Source organism: Phascolarctos cinereus, unplaced genomic scaffold, assembly GCF_003287225.1.
Source record: "Phascolarctos cinereus isolate Bilbo 61053 unplaced genomic scaffold, phaCin_HiC Scaffold_2;HRSCAF=192, whole genome shotgun sequence".
NCBI classification, from domain to species: domain Eukaryota; kingdom Metazoa; phylum Chordata; class Mammalia; order Diprotodontia; family Phascolarctidae; genus Phascolarctos; species Phascolarctos cinereus.
In genome coordinates, this window is record NW_027555625.1 from 162,581,620 (window position 1) to 162,605,312 (window position 23,693).

At 36.5% G+C, this 23,693-nt stretch overlaps 1 protein-coding gene across 6 annotated transcripts in view; it reads right to left on the bottom strand.

Annotated features, from left to right (window-relative positions):
- The window catches only part of MACROD2 (mono-ADP ribosylhydrolase 2), a 2,138,630-nt gene that overhangs the window by 142,545 nt on the left and 1,972,392 nt on the right, over positions 1–23,693 (bottom strand). For all 6 annotated transcript variants that reach the window (XM_078149709.1, XM_078149711.1, XM_078149710.1 and 3 more), the window contains one exon: positions 661–729. In XM_078149709.1, coding sequence (XP_078005835.1) covers positions 661–729 — 69 coding nt within the window. The remainder of the gene's footprint in view (positions 1–660; positions 730–23,693) is intronic.

The window sequence follows — 23,693 nt, forward strand, 5'->3', positions numbered from 1 at the left end:
GCAGTTATTATTGTTCAGGTATAGATTGGATTAGATGGTCTCTGAGGTCCCTTTTAGCTGAGATTCTGATATTGTGTTTGCCTCTACCCATAAGCATAGTCAGACTCCTTTTCCAATTATAAGAAGCATTCTATCATTGCCCTCTTAAATGCTGCCTCCAACTGGATCTTACAGTTTTATACATATTTGGGTGATGAGATAAGTGATATTGTCCAGAACCTATGGAAACATGCTCTTTTTTTGCCTCTGTTTTAGCACATGTTGAGCAAGGATCTTTTTCCTGGCCAGTTTCCAAAAGTGATTTTAAATCTAAAAAGTTATTTGGGAAGGGAGTACCCTGTGTGTTCTAAACCTTCTGTTTTCAGCAGAACCAACTCATTTTGAGACTTTTAATCTGATGCCTTGTCTTTCTAAAAAGACTTTCTACCATTCAGTCTCTCCTTTTTTTATGCCATCATTTGGACAGTGGGTGGAGGGGAAGAATCTAGGTACGGAAAAACATAAAGGTCTTTTGTTATGAGTGGAGGAGGGAGTGGGGTTGTGGGAAGTTTAGCTTGAATTAACTAAGATAGGATTGCCTCTTCACTCTTCAAGCACAGACAGCTCAAATGTTCTCCTCTCAGGAGTTTGCCTTTTAGATGGAATAGTTAGTGTCTGTACCTTTATCCTTGTTGGCTTCAACAGCTTCTTCTGATGAAGGGCTGGGTGCGGTGGCAGGCTGTGCCTCATCTTTAAAAAGGAGAAAAAGAAATAGAGCCTTTTAGTTGTTACTGTCAAGTTGGGAATTCCCCTGCCCCTCCACCAAAAATAAACCTAACCTTGGCTTAGAGAGGTCAAATATTAAACATTCTTTGATGGAAAAATGGTTTGATACCACCTCTGAACAATCAATGGATTAGAGACCAGAGACCATCTGATAGTTACAGAGCTCAGTAAGGATGTACTTATTTCATTTTACAGAAAGCATTATTTTTAAACTATTGGCAGCACCCCTTCCCCAAACTCGGGAGGTTCATTGTTTTCACTTGGGAATAGAACAAAAACAAAAGCAAAAGTCTTCTGGCTTCTAAGAAGTGTTTTTATGTGTGTGTTTTTAAAGTTTGGTTTCCTTAGCACAGATTTCTTCTAAGCTATGCCGGGCTGTCAAACCACAGGGAACATTTCAGATGGCTGTCAGTGCAGGGATATGCAAGAAAGAGAGCATTTGTAAGAAGGCACAGAAGCCATTGAACATTTCAGATTGTTCAAGCACAGGTAGAGAAGTAAGAAATTTTAGATTGCCAGTGATGGCATCAATTAAAAGGGGGCGGAGGAATATGGGCCAACACAGAACAGAAACCTTATCAGTAATATCAGGTGAGTGATGTTTCCATGCATTATCTTTTAGCTAGCAGAGAATTAACTAGACAACATTTTTAAAATGATTTTAAAATAACAGAATTAATAGAATAATCACTTGGAATGTTTTTATGTTAAATTTGAAATACCTAGATAAATCATAACTATTTATAATTAATTTACAGGATTATAGGTAAATACCCATGTTTAAATAAACATTTACCTAAATCAAAAGATTAATTCTACATTTTCCTTTTATCTTAAGACCCTCCGCAATGTGGCTCTCACATATCTTTCTGGTCTCATTTCACAGTATTCCTCTTCACGAATTCTTTATTCTCGTCCCACTTGCCTGCTCAGTGTTCCCTGTAGATGCCATCTATCTCCTACCTCTTTGCCTTTGCACAGGTACCTGCTCCCTCCCCATCTTCGTGTCTTAAAATGCCTAGCTTCCTTTACAGCATAGCAGTCACCTCATACCTAAGACTTTAAAAAAATGTCCCCAGTTGTTAGAACTGTTTCCACCTTAAAATCTTTGTATTAATTAGTATATGCTTTATGTATTATATCACTTCATCCCCCATAGAACAGCATATTCTTGAGGGATGGGTCTGTTTTGTTTTCAGCACTTAGCACAGTGTCTTATACATAGCACATGCTTTGTATGTAGGATGGCTGGGGGAGACACACAGTGTCTGTCTCTATGGAATTTACAGTCTAGAATGAGAGATGATAATGTCTGCGGTATCTACCTTATAAGATAATTGTAAGGATAAAATAAGATAATATTTGTAAAGATACTTTATAAACCTTAAAGTCCCAAATAAATAACTATTATTTTTACAAAAGTAGTGTGGAGAGTTGTCCAGTATTTGGGATCAGGTCTGAAGTGTGGCTTTGCCACTTTAGAGTTAAGTCATTGAACTTCTCTGAGCTTCAGTTTCCCCATCTGTAAATTGGGGATAATCACAGTTGTAGTACTTATTGTACTGGTAGGAAGTTCAAATGTATATTTTAAGCACTTTGCGAACTTTAAAATGTAATACAGAGATTGGCTATTATTATTACGTAGCCTATACACAAATAGCTGCAACAGAATACCTAAGATAATAAGAGACATACAAGGAAAGTTCTATGTGAGGTCCCAGAGGAGAAAGGTCATTCTCCTCTGGGGCCACCAGAGGAGATGATTTTTACTTTTAGGCCATGTCTACACTTGTCAATAGAACCAACTATGTTGGGACCCAATTACTGATTGCTAAGGTAGTCAAAGCTACTGACTTAATAGCCCTTTGATCTTATGTTTTTCATCACTTGGACTTGACTTTTGATGGCAGATGATTCACAATAAAGTCATAATTGATATGATCAGTACAACAGTGAGGAATATTATTTTATTAGCAAAGGAATTGACTAGAGGTGGAACCAAGATGGTGGAGGAAAGCCGGAGCTGGAAAGAAAATTCAATTTTCAAGTACAAGACTGAAGAGAAGCAAAAAAAGGTAAACAGGAAAAAATGTTATTCAAGAAAGTTAAACTGTTTACATCCCTGCATGAGAAGATGAAACTTGGAACTGTTGAGAACTGTATCTCTATTAGGGCAGTTGGAAGGAGTATACATAGACAGAAGTTGACTTTCATGTGATAATATAAAAAAAAAGGGGGGTGAAGAAAAGGATTATACTGGGAGAAGAGGAAAGGGGAAGGCAGAATAGGGTAAATTACATCATGTGAAGAGATGTAAAAAACCTAACAGAGTAGATGGAAAGTAGGGAGGAGGTGACCATTGTTTGAACCTAACTCTCATTGGATTTGGCTCAATTGAGTATAGAAATTTATCTTACCCTATAAAGAAGTAGGGGGGAAAAGGGAAAGAAAAGGGAGGTAGGGCTGATAGAAGGGAGGGCAAATGGATGGAGGCAGTGGTCAGAAGCAAAACACTGGTGAGGAGGGACAGGGTGAAAGGAGAAAGTATAAATAAGGGGACAAAAAGATGGAGGGACATACACAGTTAGTGATCATAACTGAGCATGAATGGAATGAACTCTCCCATGATATGGAAGCAGACAGCAGAGTGGATTAAAACCCAGAATTCTACAATATGTTTACAAAAAACACATTTGAAGAACAGAGATATACACAGAGTAAATATAAAAGGCCTGAGCAGAATGTATTATGCTTCAGCTGAAGTAAAAAAAAAAAAAAAAGCAGGAGTAGCAATCCTGATCCCAGACAAAGCAAAAGAAAAAAAAAAGATCTAATTAAAAGAGATAAGGAAGGAAACTGCATCTTGCTAAAAGGTACCATACAAAATAAAGTAATATCAGTACTAAATATATATGCAACGAGTGGTATAGCATCCACATTCTTAGAGGAGATGTTAAGTGAGTTATAGGAAGAAATAGACAGCAAAACTACATTAGTGGGGGACTTCAACTTTCCCCTCTTGGAACTAGATAAATTGAACTATAAATTAACAAGAAAGAAGTTAAGGAGGTGAATAGAATTTTAGAAAACTTAGATGTGATAGATACGGGGTAAAAACTGAATGGAGATAGAAATATACCTTTTTCTCAGTGATATATGGCACATATACAAAAACTCATCATGTTTTAGGGCATGAAAACCTCACAATCAAGTGCAGAAAGGCAAAAGTATTATAAGCATTATTTTCAGATCATGGTGCAATAAAAATTACGTGTTATAATAAAGGGTCATGGAAAGATGGATTAAAATTAATTGGAAACAGAATAATCTAATCCTAAAGAATAACTGGGTAAAGCAACAAATCATAGAAACAATCAATAATTTCATCAAAGAAAATGACAATCATGAGACAACATACCAGATTTTAGGGGATCCAGCCAAAGCACTTCTTTGGGAAATTTTTTATCTTTAAATGCTTATATGAATAAGATAAAGAACAGATTAATGAATTGGGCATGCAACTAAAAAAAATCTAGAAAAAGAAGAAATTGAAGCAATAATTAGGAGTTATTTTGCCCAACTGTATGCCAATAAATCTGACAATCTAAGTGAAATGAATATTTACAAAAATATAAATTGCCCATATCAACAGAAGAGGAAATAAAATGCTTAAATAACCCCATTTTAGAAAAAGAAATTGGGCAAGCCATCAATGAACTCCCTAATAAAAAATCTCCAGGGCCAGATGGATTTACAAGTGAATTCTACCAAACATAAAGAACAATTAATTCCAATACCATATAAACCATTTGGAAAAGTAGGTGAAGAAGGAATCTTGCAAAATTCCCTTTATGACAAAAATATGGTGCTGATGCTAAAACAGGAAGAGCCAAAACAGAGAAAGAAAATTATAGACCAATTTGCCTAATGAATACCAATGCAAAAAAATTTAAATATTAGCAAAGAGATTATAGCAATTTGTCATGAGGATTTATACCAGGAATGCAGGGCTGGTTCAAGATTAGGAAAACCATCAGCATAATTAAGCATATGAATAATAAAACTAACAGAAATCATATGATTATCTCAATAGATGCAGAAAAAGCTTTTGAGAAAACATAACATCCATTCCTATTAAAAACACTAGACAGCATGCAAATAAATGGAATTTTCCTTAAAATGGTAAATGTTATCTATCTAAAACTATCAGCAAACATTATATGTAATGGGAATAAGCTAGAAGCTTTCCCAATAAGATCAGGGTGAAACAAGGAAGCCCATTATCACCACTATTATTCAAAATTGTTCTATGTTAAATCAATGAGAAGAAAAAGAAATTGAAGGAATTAGAATAGTCAGTGAGGAAACCAAACTATCACTCTTTGCAGATGACATGATGATTTACTTCTTAGAGAATCAACTAAAAAACTACCTGAAATAATAACAACTTTAGAAAAATTGTGGGATATAAGATAAACCCACACAAATCATTAGCATTTCTATATATTATCAACCAAGCCCAGTAGCAAGAGATAGAAAGAGAAATTTCATTTAAAATAACTGTAGACAATATAAAATATTTGGGAGTCTACCAGCCAAGACAAACCCAGGAACTATATGAACACAATTACAAAATACTTTTCACACAAATACAGTCATATCTAAATAATTGAAAAATAGCAATTGCTCATGAGTAGGCCAAGTTAATATAATAAAATGACAATTTCACCTAAATTATTTTGCTTATTCAGTGCCATACCAATCAAACTACCAAAATTGTTTTATAGGGCTAGGAAAAATAACAAAATTCATCTGGAAGAATAAATCGTCAAGAATATCAAGGAAATCAATGAAAAAAAAATGTAAAGGAAGGTGGCCTAGCCATCTAAAACTATATTATAAAGCAGCAACAATAAAGACTATTTGGTACTAGCTAAGAAAAAGAGCAGTGGATCAGTTAAAAATTTAGGTACACAAGACACAGTAATCAATTATTATAGGAATCTATAATTTGATAAAGCCAAAGATTCCAACTTCTGGGATAAGAATTCATTATTGGACCAAAAAACTTCTGAGAAAACTGGAAAACAGTATGGCAGAAACTAGGCATAGACCAGCATCTCACACCATATACAAAGATAAGGTCAAAATGGGTACATGATTTAGACATAAAGGGTGATACCATAAGCAAATTAGGAGAACAAGAAATAGTTTGACTATCAGATCTATGCAGAAGGGAAGGATTTATGATCAAACAAGAGATAGAGAGCATTATGAAATGCAAAATGAATAATTCTGATTACATTAAATTAAAAAGGTTTTGCACAAACAAAACAAATGCAACCAAGATTAGAAGGAAAGCAGAAATCTGGGAAACATTTTTTACAGCCAGTGTTTTTGAAAGGCCTCATTTCTAAATATAGAGAGAACTGAGTCAAATTTATAAGAATACAAGTCATTCCCTAATTGATAAATGGTCAAAGATATGACCAGGCAGTTTTCAGATGAAAAGATTAAAAATACCTATGATCCCATAAAAAATGATCTAAGTCAATATTGGTTAGAGAAATTCAAATCAAAACAACTCTGAGGTACTGCCTCAAACCTATCAGATTGGCTAATATGACAGAAAAGGAAAATAATAAATGTTATAAAGGATGTGGGAAAATTGGGACACTAATGAACTCTTGGTGGTGTGAACTGATTTTGGAGAGCAATTTGGAACTACGCCCAAAGGGCAACCAAATTGTACATACTTTGATCTAGAAAACTAAGTCTGTATTCCAAAGAGATAAAAAAAAAAAAAGGAAAAGGACCCATATATTCAAAAATACTTATAGCAGATCTTTTTGGGATGGCAAAGAATTGGAAATTGAGGGGATACCCATCAATTGAGGAATGGCTGAACAAGTTGTGGTATATAAATGTAATGGAATACTATTGTGCTATAAGAATTGATGAACAGACAGATTTCAAAAAAAAAATCTAGAAAGACTTACACGAATTGATGCTGAATGAAATGAGCAGAACCAGGAGAACATTGTACACAGTAACAGCAACATTGTGCGATGCTCAACTCTGATAGACTTGGCTCTTGTCAGCAATACAATGATCCAAGACAATCTCAAAAGACTCGTGATGGAAAATGCTAACCACATCCAGAGAAAGAACTAAGAAATCTGAATGCAAATTGAAGTATATTAAGTTCACTTTCTTGTTGTTATTGTTTTTTTCTTTCTTGTTGTTTTTCCCTTTATTATTGTTATTATTGTGATTATTCTTCACCAAATGACTAATGTAGAAATATGTTTAACATGATTGTACATATATTACCTATAGCAGATTGCTTGCCGTCTTAGGGAGAGGGAAGGGGAGGGGAGGGAAGGGTAGAAAAGGGACAGAAGGAATAAAAATTGGAACTCAAAATCTTATAAAAATGAATGTTGAAAACTATCTTTATATGTAATTGGAAAAGATTAAATATTATTAAATGAGAAAAAAAAACACCTGACTCTAAGTTTCATCGTAATAATGCCTCCTACTTCCTTTACATCCAACTGAGGCTGACTATTGGTATTGCGCCATTCATACAGTAAAGTCTTCCTCTGATGCCCTATCATAGTTTGAGGGTGACCCTGGATTCTTTCAGGCTAGGCCAGCAGAATGTAAGCTCTAGGTGGATCTAGTCAGATGTGAATGCTTTGTTAATGATTGACTAACTGTGTGTCTGTCTTTGGAGGACCAACCCATCTCAATTCAGAGAAACTCATCATTAGACAGTGGATCAGAGGGGAAAGGAATGCTTTTGGTCACAAGACAGTCATTGAGACCACCTACTCAGGCACAAAGAGTTTGCAATCAATTTCAGTAGGAGTACCTAAACCAGGGAAATCTGGTTTCTTTTGAAGTTTTGAAAGAGAATGCATGGGCTCTTGATAAATGCTAGACTGGTAACAAATGAAGAACACTGACAATGAGCCTGGATTTGGGGTCAACCAGATTGCCCACTTGGAAAGACATGAAAACCAATTTAAGACTTCATTTAGAACTGATCCTTTATGTTGTCAGGGTAGCATCATTGTAGAGATAAAGCTATCAGACTGAAGACGAAAGAGGGTCTATTTCCCACCGTCCTTTACTGATGGGCTTTATAACCGCTTTAGTCCAAAAAGAAGTTGCTTGTTGCTATCTGATTAAAGGAAAAGGCTGAGTCCATGAAACATGGGGCAATGTGTCTGTGTGTGTGTATATGCAGGGAAAGGAAAGACTACAGAGAAAATGCAGTTTGGAACAAAGAGATGAGTGAATAAAACTGGGGAAACCTCAGCAATTGCCGAATGGCCTCGACTGTCAACAGTTAGTTGAATAATATTGGGCAGCTGAATGTAATAGGAACAGTGACAATTTTTCATATGAAACTCATCTGCAGAGAACATCCAGGGAGGGTGGGGGGAACACCTCCACCAGAGCTTGCAGCATCACACATTCATTTATTTGCAAGGGCTGTGTTGTCATAAACTGAACTGGCTGACTCAATAATGGAACCCAAGGTCCTCACTGGCTTGCTTCAGTGCTTTTCCTTCTCTAATATCTTTTTCCCAGTTAGAAATAAAGGCTCTTATTTTGTTATTGAGAGTTACAGGAAATTTTAGGTGAAAAAGTGACTATTCTCCTTGTTTTAAGTTGAAGTGTTCAACGGGGAAGAGAATAGGTGTCTGGCAAATGTTAGACCAAGACCACCATCTAAAACAAAACAAAACACTTTACACTCAGGGGAGGTGACTTGGAAACTAAAGGGAGTGTCAGTATTTTTAGTCATTCAGTAGCAATTATTTTGATAACTGCATAATTCCGCCTGTCATTCTTTTTGTAGAGAGCTTCCAGGGTGCAAAAATAGGCAGAAGCAAGGAGAAATCAAAGGTAAGAATGATTTCTTTTGAGCTACACTTGCTATTTCATTAAAAATTGTCCTGTTTGCAACCCACAACTTAGAATTTATCAACACTCAATTTACAAATCTGTCCTTAATGAACCAAGGCTTTTACGGAAAGCCTTTGTTTCTCATAAATGACTCCGAGTTCATGAAAGTCAATCTCAGTAATGCGGTTTGCCAGAGTAGGTAAAGAAATAAATGGAAACACTTTCGGGGGTTCAGGCCCATGATTTCATTGGTGTAGGGATCTTATAGGGAGAAGACTCTGCAAATGCTGATCATCAATTATTATGCACCTGAAAGAATTACAGAATGACCTGTAGCACTGAGAGGTTAGGTGATTTGTCCATAGTCACACAGCCATATCAAAGGTTGGACTTGAATCCAGATATTATTGATTCTAACCTGCTATTTACTGCCTCTCAACTAAAAAATAATTTCATCTAAAACAATAGAGGATACTTCATTATTTAGATGAAAGGAGAACTTTATCCTTAAACTGTCTTGTTTTTTTTTTTTCTTTCTTAAACTAGGGACTAGGAGGATAGGGAATGGATGGGAGATTTTCTTGGTGGGGAATTCCCAGATAAAGAAACTCCCTTTCCCACTGCAGGCTGCCACCTTCTCTGCATCTTAGGCACTTGGAAGATTTCCTAGCGTGCTGAGAGTTCATGTGATATGCTCAGGGTTACGGATCCGATTTGTGTCCAAGGCAAAGCATAAATTCACATCTTTCTGCTTTAGATGTCAATTCTTTATACATTATGCCATATTGCATCTCTTAAGTGAAATCCAGGAAAATGCTGACCTGATGTAAGCCACCTAAGCTTCTTTCATTTTTTTCTCTCCCACTACTTAGAGGATTACCAAGATAAATTTTTACCACTAAGAGGGGAAAATAGAGTTGGTAACTTAAACAGGAAAGTGCATTTTTGGACTGAAGTGCTTTCATTCATAATGAATGGAGTTGTGGTCTCCAGTGAGAGAGGGGCACAAGCCTAAGTTAATCTGGTAGAAAGGTACAAGAGTCTTCAGTTAATAGTACTGACTAAGGTTATTATTTACCATGGTGGACCAGAGCCTGGGAGGATGCTTAAAAGAACTCTGAACCCACCTGCCCCTAGGCCATGGATTTCCATTTCCTCTGAGCTTGGTCTCTCCTTTGTGCCATTCTCATCTTTTCAGAAAACCACTGGAAAAAAATTGAGTCAATTTAGGAAATCTCTCTTTATGACTAATAGGCAACACTGAAATTAATTGTGACCAATGTAGCATAACTTCATTTACGAGGCCTGGCAATAAAACAAGGGGGAAGAATTCTAGCAGAGGAATGGAAAGAAAAAAAGTATCAATACAAATAGTTAGATTTGACCCAACCTTTCTCAAATGCTAGATGAAATGTTTAACTGCCAAAAACAAAATTCCCTCTTTGGTCTGGGAAGCACCTTTCTTAACACAGCAGATAGATTTCAGTTCAGCTTCACAATTTTCCTTGGCTTATATAATGGGTACTATATGGGTAAGACATGGTTGACTGGGTTTTTGTGTGCCTTTCATCTCCCTGTTTCACACATTTCTAAAAAAGAAAAGATCTGTTTTCCCTTAATGTTTGTGTGACAGTGTTAAAATAATCAGGCTATGAAATATTTCATACTGAGTAGATCACTTTAGTAAGGATTTTAGAATGCATGGATCTATAAGCTCTGAATAGGTGGTTCAGTGCAATGGGGCTGCTTTAGTAGGAGAGTAAGTGAGGGGAGCTGTAATTTTTTTCTTTCTGTTTAAAATGCACAATAAATATTTATGGAGCCATGTGAGGGGAAAAAACATACAAGAAGACATATTAAAAAGTGAATTAAGGTAGGATTCTACCTTGGGGGGCCCTCCAATGCTATTTTTTTTTAATTGGTAAAACCATTCCCTTCAGAGTAAAATTGCCTCAGGGCAGAAGAACAAAATATAAAACATTTAGTTAAAATATAGCCACAGCAGTTGCCAGCATATATTAAGATATCCACCACAAAACATCAATTTCAAAAAAAAAAAAAGGTGCTAAAAATACTATGCCCTAAAGATTGGCTGGTTAGGAGAAAGAACAAACTACAGTGGGCAAAAATCCTTCCCACTCCCCAAGTTGGTTTCTTCATAAAAGGAGCTTCCCCCGCCTTCTAAAATGTCTTAATTCTAGTTTGCCATAAGTAGAATTTTGGAACCATCACCAAGAGTGCCCTGCTGGTCTTAATAGTCATGGTGGTGCTTGGGGGCAGGGAGGTGGGAGGATATGTACTGCCTCTAACAACTGTGATCCAAAGCAGTTTGACTTGAGGGTACTATGCCAAGGCAGTGCCGCCAGCTCTTCATGTAATTGGCAAGTGGATGGCGTTATCCTATTTCATTAAGAAGAACAGGACAAGAGGATTTAAAAGAATACTGGGATTGGGAGATGTAAGGAGAATATCTTACAAGTGTAAAAGGGAGCTAGAATCTGTTGAAAAGATAAAATTTTAGCACACGATGATGTATGGGGGGTGGTTCTGGTATAAAAGGAAAAGTTTACTCAGGAAAGGAAACAATGTCAGAAAGTCTGAGATGGTAGAAAGCATAGATATCAACTAATCAGTCTCTCACAATCAATCAATCTACAAGCATTTACTGACTGCCAAAAATGTACCAATCATTATAATAAATGTTATGGGGAGGTGGGGATGGGAAGTATAAAGTGTCTTGCAAGAAGAAAGCCAGAAAGACTATCTAACATGCACACACACACACACACACACACACACACATATGTGTGTACATATATATGTGTATATATATGTGTGTGTGTGTGTATATATATACATATGTATATATATACATATGTATATATATATAGATATATACATACATATGTGTATATATACACATATATACACATATGTATATATATATATATATAGATATATACATACATATGTGTATATATACACATATATACATACATACACGTTAGCTAACTGATCTTCTGGTCATATTCCTCTCATACCTGACATGGAAAGACCATTGGGCATAGATTCAAAGGGCTCAGAAAAGTTGGTTTCAGATCCTGACTCTGCCACTTGCAATCGGCATGACCTTAAGCAAATTGCTTGATTTCTCTGGGCCTCAGTTCTTGCATGTATAAAATAAAAGGGCTTTGCTAGAGCTGGGGTTCTTAGTGATTGTTGCGTTATGGACCCCTTGGCAGTCTGTAGAAACCTATGGACCCCTTCTCAGAATAATGCTTTTAAAAGCATAAAATAAAATCTAGAGGCTAAAAAAGGAAACCACCTACAGTGAAATAGTTATCAAAATGTTTTTAGAAACAAGTTCAGAGGCCCCATTGTAAGAATTTCTGTGCTACAGGATCTCAAAGGTCCCTTTCAGAGCTGGTGTTCTTGTTTAAATTCTTCTGAGTTGTCCTCAGCTATCTCTTGCTCACCTCTTGGCCTCTCCTGCTAAACCTGCTTTGACAGTCAGAATGGGAGGTAAATGCTTGTTGGGGCTCCTTTTATATTTCACAGTGAATTGAGAGCAACAGTTCAGAGGAACACCCCTCCCCCACTCTATTCCCCAGGACAAAACTGAGTCTGAATATTCCCAGCAATCTGCAACCTTCTGCCCCCCAGGGCCAGGTGACAGCCCTATTTCCAACTCATAATAACTCTGTGATTCTCAGTGCAACCGGCAGCATCTGAAGTCGCCACGCTGGTTACTGCACCTGCCTGCTGAGTGGTGACAGAATGCTTTCATATGATGGGAGAAAGACAGTCCAGGAGAGAGAAAACAATTAAGTGTCAGATTAATGAGGAATGTCAGGAATTGGTTCCAGCAGCTCTAAATGAGTAGAAAGGAAATTCATTTCCAGATCCCAAGAAAAGCTTGATGATAATGCAAAATAACCCTATTACTTCCTACTGATTCACTCCTTATTGATTCTCCATTTTTTTTTTGGGGGGGGGAAGGCAGGAACTGCTTTAGCCTTCTCCTAAAGTGGACATTTTAAGAGTCAATGTTTTTGTTTGCAAACGAGATTCTCTGCTGCCCGGCCTTCTTACTGAAGAAAAACAAAAAAACCGAAAATCCTCTCTGGAGGCAAGCCACAAGAACGTCTCAGTATATTTATCATGCGGTAAACGCGCTCTCTGAGAAGGCTGTATTTGTGATTTAACAAGCATGCCCTCAAATCAAAAGGCTCAGGCTTTTTGTTTTCTCAGCCTCCACCGAAGCAGTGTTTCTGGGAATCCAGCAGGTGGAACTCGTGCAGAAGCATTTCCTGGCTGAGAGAAGCCAAAGCCATTGGCCAATTAGATTAGCATTCATTTAATGCACTTTAAAAAAGACATTTTGGCTTGCTTATAATTTTTCATATGCCATTAAATGTCTTAAATAGGTGGTTTCTTAGTAAGTTGGAAGGGGAAGGGAAGAGGAAGGGGAAAGGAAATCACATTACATGGTTACCCATAAGTATTCTATAAGCACAAGCTTTCCTTATCTGCTTTGTCAGTCTAGTTATCTTCACAGAAAGCACACCCACAACAAAAAGTTAAACATAGTGGAGCACACAAAATTCATGGATTTTATAGGGATTGCAATGGCTTACAATACACCTAAACAAATAGGCAGAATTGTTGAGCCAGTGGCTATTCCAATTACTTTTGTTTCTTAAAAAAAAAAATCCACTATATGCTAGACAAGTGCCTTCATTAATACACCTTTATAATCCCACATTTACTTTATGTAGTAAATTTGCAGGGTATTATGTTGGTTATGACACAGAAACATTCTTTTTTCCATTCCAATAACAGGCAGCTCCAAATTCCCAGAATATATTCTACAGGTTTTAGCAGTTCTCTCTCCTGCCCCAAATATTGATTAATTCTCTTCATTAAAATCTTACTCTAGTGAGATGGGGGCAAAAGTGACCTTGGCTTCTGGAAGACTCTGCCAATGGAACAAAAGTTCTGGTAGGTCTTACTAACCTAGGAATTCTCTGAGTACCTGCTCAGCTACGCACGATGTGGCTTTTGTCAGGAAACCAGAACAGTTAAATACCCAGAGGGGTAATCACTGATCTTCTTTTGCAGGGGTGGGGTGGGGGGCATAGAAACCAAATCACAGATAGACTAATACAGGGACTGAGCCTTGAACCCACATGAATAAAAACATAGGTCCTTAAAGTAATGAAAGATATTTTCATTCATTGATTCATTTAATTTATTAAGGTTTTAGTATGTATAGGATCCATCTATTTATAAGCCCATGAAGTTACTACATTAAAAGAACAGATGACTTGTCATTCATTGCTTGTATATATATATATGTATTATATAGCATATATATTACATATAGTACATATACACACATACGTGTTGTTATTCAGTCATTTGATCCCATTTGGGGTTTTCTTAGCAAAGATATTGGAATGGTTTGCCATGTCTTTCTCTAACCCATTTTACAAATGAGTAAACTGAAGCAAATGGGGTTAAGTGACTTCCTTAGGGTCACACAGCTAGTAAATGTCTGAGGATGGATTTGAACTCTGGTCTTCCTGATTCCAGGCACGACACCTCCATCCACTTTGTCACCCAGCTGCTTCCTATGTATACACACATATATACATACATACATATATATATATATATATATATGTATACACACATATATACATATATATATATATATATATATGTAAGTGAAAGAAATGCACAATTCATTAGGCCATGTTGCTAACAAGTCAGTTCTTGATCATGATCACAGACTATAACTGTGATGTCTGTCAGCTACAGGTAATAGGGAATTGGAAAATAGTAAGAGTAACAACAACAGCAATAATAATTGAATATGACATTTATTATGGTCTTTCAAATTTTGTAAAGAACTGTACATACATTAATTCAAAGAAATTGTAATTGACCAATATAGATCTATCTCCGCTACTATAATAAATAAACTTATATGAGAGATAGTATAGTGTAGAGCAAAGACAATGGGACTCTGAGTTAGGAATACTATATTTCAAGTTCTGAGTTTGAGTCTCCATTTCTTTATTTATAAAATAGGGATAAGAATATTTTCACTATTTACCTAACAGGGTTATTGTGAGAAAAGAATATTATAAAATGCTTTATAAATGTATTGTTGTCTATATACTATTGACAGGTGATTCACTCATGTGAAAGACAAAAGGAAACAAAAAATAAAATAACTTTGAAAAATTAAAACTTTAAAAATTAAATAAAACTTATTTTTTCAAACACTAAAAAACTTGACATTACTTTAAAAAGGCCTTCTTTGCTTATTTTGCTTTAATTAATTGTCCTCCCAACACCAACCTTAGGCAACTTCCAGTTGACATACATTAAATGTAAATTTAGGAATTGCTCCTGGAGGATATGTGGTAATATCTATCTGTAAGATGACTTTTATATTGGATTTAGTAGAGCTGGCTTGCCCCAGATCTTGTACGACTGATCACCTTCCCTGGTGAAAACAATTAAATCTAGAATCAACTGAAGATGCAGGTAAATACGACTTGTAAACTAAATACATTACTAGAGATCTCCACTCCAACCTCATTTAGAATCTTGGAGCTAGAAGAGCCCTGAGGTATCATCTAATCCCCTGATTATTTACAAGTGTGATCACCAAGGCCCAACAAGATTGAAAGAGCTCTCACAGGTTTCACACTTAGCGAATGGAAGAACTGCATCTAGAACCCAAGTCTGCAAGTTTCCAATCCATTATATTTTTCTATTATACAATTCCACCTCTCCATTACATGCCACAGTATGAACTAATGCAAAGTCAAGCAAACAGAACCAGGAGAATCATTTATACTAAAATGTAAACATGATAAACATGAACAATTTGAAGACTTGCATAAAGGGATGAAGAATGAAATAAATGGAACCAGGAGAACAATTTACACAGTAAGAACAACATTGTAAAAACAACCAACTTTGAAAATTATAAGAATTTTGACCAATGCAATGAGTATGTGATTTCCAAAGACCCATGATAAACATGCTACCCACCTCCTGATTAGGTCATGGACTCATGGTACAAAATGATACATATTATTTGGACCTGGCCAATGAGCAAATTCATTGTGATTGGCTGTGTCTATAGGTTACAGGGATTTTGTTTTTCTTTTTTTTTTCTTTTTCCAGTGAGATGGAGGGTATGAGAGAGAGAAAGGGGATTTCTATTGATTTTTAAAACAAATTTTAATAAATTAAAAAAGAAATATAACGCCATTTCTTTCAGATCCAAATGAAATCATACTCCTTCCATAGTTCTTCTGGAGTACGCCTTTTTGGCATGACTTTTATGAAAGACAGTGCAACAAATATACTATTTCCCTTAAATGACCATGATGCCTGTCAGTTTGAATAACTCAGGTCAGAAAAAAAAAAAGCACTTCTATCTTCAAAGTCACAATTATTATTGTATCTATAGAAAGAGACTCACGCAAGGTTCAACTTGAACTCTAAAAGACATAGTTACACTCTCCTATTTGTGTTAAACTACAGTCCCTAGAGTGAATGTGGTCCTGTTTTTCCCTTGCCTACCTCTATTCATTTCTGGTACAAACCACAAACTTATTAAAAAGACAGTTGTCACCTTCTAACTTTGACTTAACTTGTATAAGGGGCATCTAGGTGGTGCAGTAGATAGAACAGATAAGAGTACTAAGCCTGGAATCAGGAAGACTCATTTTCCTGAGTTCAAATATGGCCTCTGACACGTACTAGCTCTGTGAACCTGGGCAAGCTACCTAATTTTGTTTGCCTCAGTTTCCTCATCTGTAAAATGACCTGGAGGAGGAAATGGCAACCATTCCAGTATTCTGCCAAGAAAACAGCCAAAATGGAGTCATGAAGAGTGGAATATAACTGAAAACAACAACAAGCTTGTACGAGGCTCATTTCACAAGCATTGGCAAATTTTGTTGTTTCAGAGAATATAGCCAAGAAGAGGAAGCAGTTAGCCTTGCCCTATGTTTTTACCACTATCCTGTTTCCCGTTTGGAGGGGACAATCAATAATTAGGGGACACAGACTCTACCCTCCTCACTAATAAAATAGATATACCATTAGGGACTAAAACTGTAGCAGATAGATGTCTGTAACTATATATCTAGATATAGATATCTATCTAGATCTATCTATCTATCTATACACACACACACACACACACACACACACACGTATATATATAATTTTAGGGAGCTCCCAGTGAGGAACTTTTACCATTGAAGCTTGGCTCTTTTTAATTTTTTTTGCTACTTATAGTCTTCCAAAGTTTTCTAGATATGTGAGAGTTTAAGTGACTTACCCAGGGTCACACAGCCAGTATGTGTCAGGGATGGGACTTGAATTGATTGGTTTTCCTGGTTTTGAGACCAACTCTATTATTACCTGACCTCTGGCTGTCATAGGAATAGAAAAATAGAAAACAAGAAGAATGACAGAAGAAGAAGAACCCAGGCCAGGTATTTGGTTGCCATCTTTGAGGCTAGACAATTGTATTTGTCTCAGGTATGCCACTGTGCCTTCATGAAACACGACAAGACAAAATAAACACCTACTTACCATTGAGACTGAAATTTTCTTGTATTAAAGTGTGTTTATAAAAAAAAATCCCTTGTTATACCCCTTTGAGTGCTATCTCTAGGTCACTATCACCTTACCTCCTAACTCATGATTAATGTGCTTTTCTCAACTGAAATACACATTTTTTTTCCTACCTGAAGATACATGGCAACAATAACAATAATGATAGTCAGAATCTATGTAGCGTTTAAGTTTTGCAGAGCCCTTTACATGTTATCTATACACCAATGGACTCGATCTAACCAGGCCCATAAAAAGCCCCCAAACATATCCTCTCTATGGTCTGTGCAGAGCTATGTTCTTGGGGCTTTGTTGGACCACTGAGCAATTTTATAATCCATATTGAATCTGGTAAGAAGAGCATTATTTCCCCTGATCCCTTTAAAAGGGAACTATCAGTCTACTTGGCCACCTAGGGAAGTGGGGGGGGGGGAATGAACTCATTATTCATTACATTATACATGTCTGATAAAACAGATCTTTTGAGCCAAGAATCCAAGTAGAAAAAACAAAAAAGAATTAGTAGAGGGAAATCCATTCCTTACCTATAATTTCAATCTCTTTTAAGTTTTGCATGTGTCAAGTATAGAGCCAAGCACACAGTGGTGACTCAATAAATATTTTTTGAGGGGTTATTCTACACAGCATGTCAGTAATGATGGGGGGAGCCTTGGAATATGAAGAAGTTTTCCACGGACTACAAATTTAAAAATAGTACAAAGTGATGCACCAGAGAGCTATTTTCAATATCACACACACCCCCTTAATAGATAACATATGCTTTGAACATATGGCATGTTAATACAAATACTTTACTCTGATAAACTAAGTTTTTAATCCATAGATTTCCCACCATTTTGTAAATACTATTAATTATCACAACATTCCCAGGAGATTTTATAGCACCTAGTCTGTCCTCCATCAGATATATTACATTATCAATAAATATTAATAAATGACAATAATGAAAGATTTACTAATGTTCTCTACTTGAAAAACTAGGGGAAAAGGACAAAAAGAGATAAGTAACTTCACAAGGTCCCTCATTGACTTTTTGGTGTCACTGAGGTTAGGTGTTAGCAAATATTCACAGCTATGATTAGTCTATTAATCCATGTTTATTTCCTTCATATTTTATTCAAATTAGATTAGTAATTAACAACATACTAAATATGACATAATAACACAAAGGCTCTGTGATTTTGTCAGCCTGGGAACTTTTAGTATTTGGAAATTTCTTAACCAATAAAAATTGCAAGACATCTATGATTTGGTAGGAATCGTAGGAAGTTGCTTGAGGCACAAAATGTTTAAATTATTTGTTTAGAGTCACAGAGACAGAAAATGTCAAAGGTAGGATTTGAACTTGCATATCCTTTCAAACCTACCATTCCATTCCATATGCTATATTGTCTCTGTTGTAACAATGGCTGGGTAAATTATGGCCAACATAAGGTTGCTGTGATAGTATTAATTTGAATTCCTTTGCTTAAAAAAATAAACTTATTATCCAATTAACTGGAGTCCTTGGATTGAACTTGCTTTTGAAAACTGCATTTTCATAAACTGCCATTGATATTTTTAGATAAATGGTACCAGAGTGCCTACACATTTATTTAAAACAACCATACGCTCTACTTGGTGCAGATGTTAGACCCAGAACTGACAAGAAGAAATCCTTTTTTTTTTTTTTGCTGAGGAATTGAAAGGATAAAAATATTCTACACAAATGGAAGTATCTTTCTATGCATAAATTTGGGTTTGTTATGTTTATCATCAATTAATATTTATTTGAGTGTTTACAGTATGACCCGCACTGTAGTATGAACAAATTAAGATAAGCAGAAGACAAATTAATCGGGGGTTTTTTGGAGGGGGGAAGATGGGAGACAGTTACAAAAGGGGGGACCATGGATTATTTCATAGTATTTGTCTCTATGTTATAAATTGAGTGAGAGTAAAGGTTATTGTTGAGCAAAATAAATAACTTTCAACTAATAAACTCACTCAGCGTTTTGAATAAATAAAGGAATTAAAGCTGAATAATCTTACTAATTATCTGAGTAACTGTCTTAATTATCCACAAACTGACTTAGCATCATTCCTTGTGCTAAGCCCCTATGAATTCTGAATTCTATTGTAGTCTTAACCTAATCATGTCAAAATGCTCTCTCCCTTTACAATCATAAATTGTTTAGCCTAGAATAAATCTGTACGTGGAGTTGTAGGAGTCCTGTTGGAAGTCACCTTTATGTTTCTACATTTTTTTTTCAATATTGATCAGTGCTGACCAATCACAATGGAAATGTTTACCAGGGATACTTGCAGCCAAACAGGCAAAATTGGGTAGTTCTAAAATGCTTTTCCATGATGCTAATAACCATGAGCAAAGGATACATGTGGATCTTGGACAACCTAACAAGAATTTTTATTAGAAAACAAATGGTACAATCATATGTAGAGGACATTCCAGTGGATGACTTATTTCCCACAATGATTAGGGGCAAAAGTTTCACTCATTTAGGGATATTCTCTGACTACACTTCCCAGAAGGCTGTACCTGATTCCAAAATGAAGGACATTACCCAGAATGACTGATTAAACATGAGGTTCTGCTGTTTAGGGCTTTTAAAAAGTGCTGCTGGTGTGTCATGTAGAGTGGTGAAATGCTAGCTGATTTAGCTTGGTGGTAGAGATGGCCATACTGAGAAGTCAATACTCTCTGGACTACTGCGTTGAGATAGAAAAAAAAAGTAATTAAGTGAAGGGTTTTAGACCTTAATCTTTAATATTAGTGGCATGAATGATAATACTATGTCTTTCTCCTGGGGAGACATAGGCATTATTTGAAGAGTAAAGAGGACTCTGAAGGATTAAGAAAGTAGTAGCCATTTGGGGTTAGTGGGAGAATTTTTACTGCTTGATTCAATTTCATTTTATTGCCTTGCCATTGTTTTATCAAATGGTTTTTCCTCTGCATTCATGTCTCATCTGGCATGGTCTGGCACATGTGTTGGTGGGGATTTCAGCCCTTGGGATTTGAACAGATATCTAAAACAATTCCATGTATGGGGCTGTAGCTGAAAAGGGTACTGCATCACGGGGCCTCCACTCTACATTTATAAATGATCAGAGTTCAACCACTATGACATAAGACAACAGCAAAAATCATAGTACTTAACATTTTTTAACAGGACTAGATTTATATGGCATTTCTCCTAATGGATGTTTAAAAAGCACTTTCAGGTTTGATGATAGGACTTGCTGAGGTTGCACAGATAGTAAATAGTAGAGCCAGAATTTGGATCTGTAGGTCTGACTCCAAACCCATTTCTATGACCACACTCTCTCCCCTAAATGACAGCAGTGCAGCTGATTTTAGGAAAACATTTGCTGCTTTTCCATTTGAAATTGTATCAGAAGAGACTTCAATCTGCCTCTCTCTTTATTTCACAGTAAAATTATTTTGCTAGTGAAGAAATAACAGAAACTCAGAAAGACAGCAGGCCTATGAGGATTCATAGAGTAGAGTTTGACACAGAAGTCTGAATTCATTATAACAAGATTCCATCTGTAGTGTTTCTAAGAGTTGTTCTGAGGTTATCCTTCTTAGACAGAATTTCATCTATGCAAGTGATTAGTACAATATATTTTTATTTTCATTCATTAAAGGTAACGAGTAGGCCTACTCATAGCTTCATTACAGTACTTGTCATCTGCAAACTTATTGCTACTTTGAGAGAAATATAAAATAATTTTGAATCATGTGTAGCGGATAGCGTGTTAGTTATCTCTCCTAGCTTTGTGTCATTGACAAATTTGATAACCATAGTATCCAGTTGATAAAATGTTAAATAGCATGGGGAAGCTACGTGGCGCAGTGGATAGAGCACTGGCCCTGGAGTCAGGAGGACCAGAGTTCAAATCCAGCCTCAGACCAAACACTTGATACTTACTAGCTGTGTGACCCTGGGCATGTCACTTTACCCTAACTGCCTAAAAAAAAAATTAAAAATGTTAAATAGCATAGGATCAGGCATGGACCTCTGGGGCATGATAGTGAAGGCCTACCCCTAAGATGGTATCACAGTATCAATGACTGACTATGGGTTTGGTCAGTTAACCAGTTAAATCTTCTTAACTGTACTATTGTCTAGCCCAGGGGTGGGGAACCTGAGGCCTTCAGGCCACCTGTGGCCTTCTAGGTCCTTGGGTGCCACCTTTGGACCGAGTCCAAGTTTTACAGAACAAATCCTTTTATTAAGAGAATTTGTTCTGTGAAGTTTAGATTCAGTCAAAGGGCCACACTTGAGGACCTACAGGGCCATAGGTGGCCAGTCAAGTGACCCACCCCAGTCTAGTCAATATATTTCCATCTTTTCTCCAAGTACAGCCTAAGAAATTTTTGTCATTTTTTTTGGCTAAAATCTAAGTAAAACTATATATATATATATATGACTATATAACATTCCTCTGATCTAATCATCTAACAGTCCTGTCAAAAAAAGAAAGCAGATTGGTTTGGCCTGACCTATTCTTGGGGAAGCCAGGTTGACTTTGTGATTGACACTTCCTAGATGTTCACTAACCCTCCTATTAATAATAGGTTCTAGAATTTTTCCAGGAATGAAGTTCAGGCTTACTGCCTTGCAGTTTGCAGACTCCATTCTCCTTCCTTTTTTTGAAAACTGGGACACTTGCCCCACTTCAAGGCTATAGCACCTATTTCCTTCTCCAGTCTTTCAAATATAACTCACAGTGGTTCAGCAATCATCCTTGCTGGTTCTTTCTGTAACATTCTGTAACTAACATTTAGGTCTGATTACTTGAAATCATTAAGGGCAGCTAGTGCCCTCTTACCAAGTTTCCACTTTTATTGGGTATCCACTCTCTATTAATCATTTTTATTTTAATCTTTCCAGTGCAAAGATCATTCTCCTAGTTGAAAAAAAAACACATAAGTAAAGTAAGAGTGAGAATCTCTGCTTTCTCTCAGCATCCCATTCACCCTAAATGGTAGTATTTATTGTCCCTTCTTTTCCCCAATATAACTCAAAACTCTTTTCGCTATTGTTCTTAGCTTTTCTCAGCAGCCCTAGATCATTCTGCTCTTTGCTGACACTGTTCTCACAGTGCTGTGCCATACTTTTTGTATTTATCCATAGCCCAGGCCTTGACTATTCCACAGTGAGGGTAGAACTCCCTGCTAATGGGTGGAACTGGCATCTGAGGGTACCTACGCATCAACCAGTAAATCAACAAACATGTTTTAAATGCCCAACATGAACCTGGCCCTGAGCTCAGTATAGGAATGCGAAGAATGACTCATCCTTACCTATTCTCAAGGATGTTATATTTTGCCATTTTTGGAAGAACTGCTTCTACCTGTAGTTACTCTGAACTCTCATCCCTTACAGCTAGAAAATTACCTCTATTTGTTACTCTTTCATTTGTTGTGAAAACTAATTTTTGTCTGCTTGAGAGAGAACCACCCCCTTCCCAGCCTCCACCTTTTATTTTCTCATCCCCATCCTCTTCAAACCTGCCTTTCCCTTGCTCCACTTGTCTCTGCTCACTCTTTCCTCTGTGCCCTCTGGAATTGTCATTTCACAATTTAAAAACTTCCGTTAATTCTTAACCTCTTTCTTTTGTGCTGTTTCTATCCATTGGCACTCACAGACACAACTCCCTCAGAAAACACTCCAACCTTGGCTCCACACTCACACCAGGTTGCATATTCTCTCGTTGTCATTACTCCTGGAGAGGGAGTTAGTATATTTTTTGCTCGCCATTGCCCTTTATAGATTCGTCTTTTGCTGCCATTACTCAACAACCTCTCCTCCTTTGAGATCCACTCTATTTGAATTCATTGACCATTCAAAATCCTGGTAGGTGTTATCTACCAGTCTCCAGGTAATTCTTCCTCCTTCCTGAAATAATTCGATGCCAGACTCACAATCTTCCTGTCCCAACTTCTAATCTTAGTTCCTTCAAACACTATAACCTCCCAGTTCCTCAATTTCCTCAACTCCTATGACCTACACTTAGAAGTGTTCTGCTTCCTTAGCCAAAACTCTGAAATGCTTTTACTTGATTATAAGCTTCTATTTTTATATAAAAATCCTTCTATGACCTACTCCTCCCATGTCTGCTCTTCATCCTCATCAAGACTCACATCTCCATGCCTCTTTGTAATTTCTCAGGCTATTAACTCATTCTGACTTCATTTTCCTTCTTTCTAAATTTCAAGCCTATAGTTAACCACTTCAATTATATAATGTCCTCTATTCTTGAATCCCTTACTTTTTTATACCACTGCATCTCATTCCTTACCAAATCTGTATTATTCCCATCAT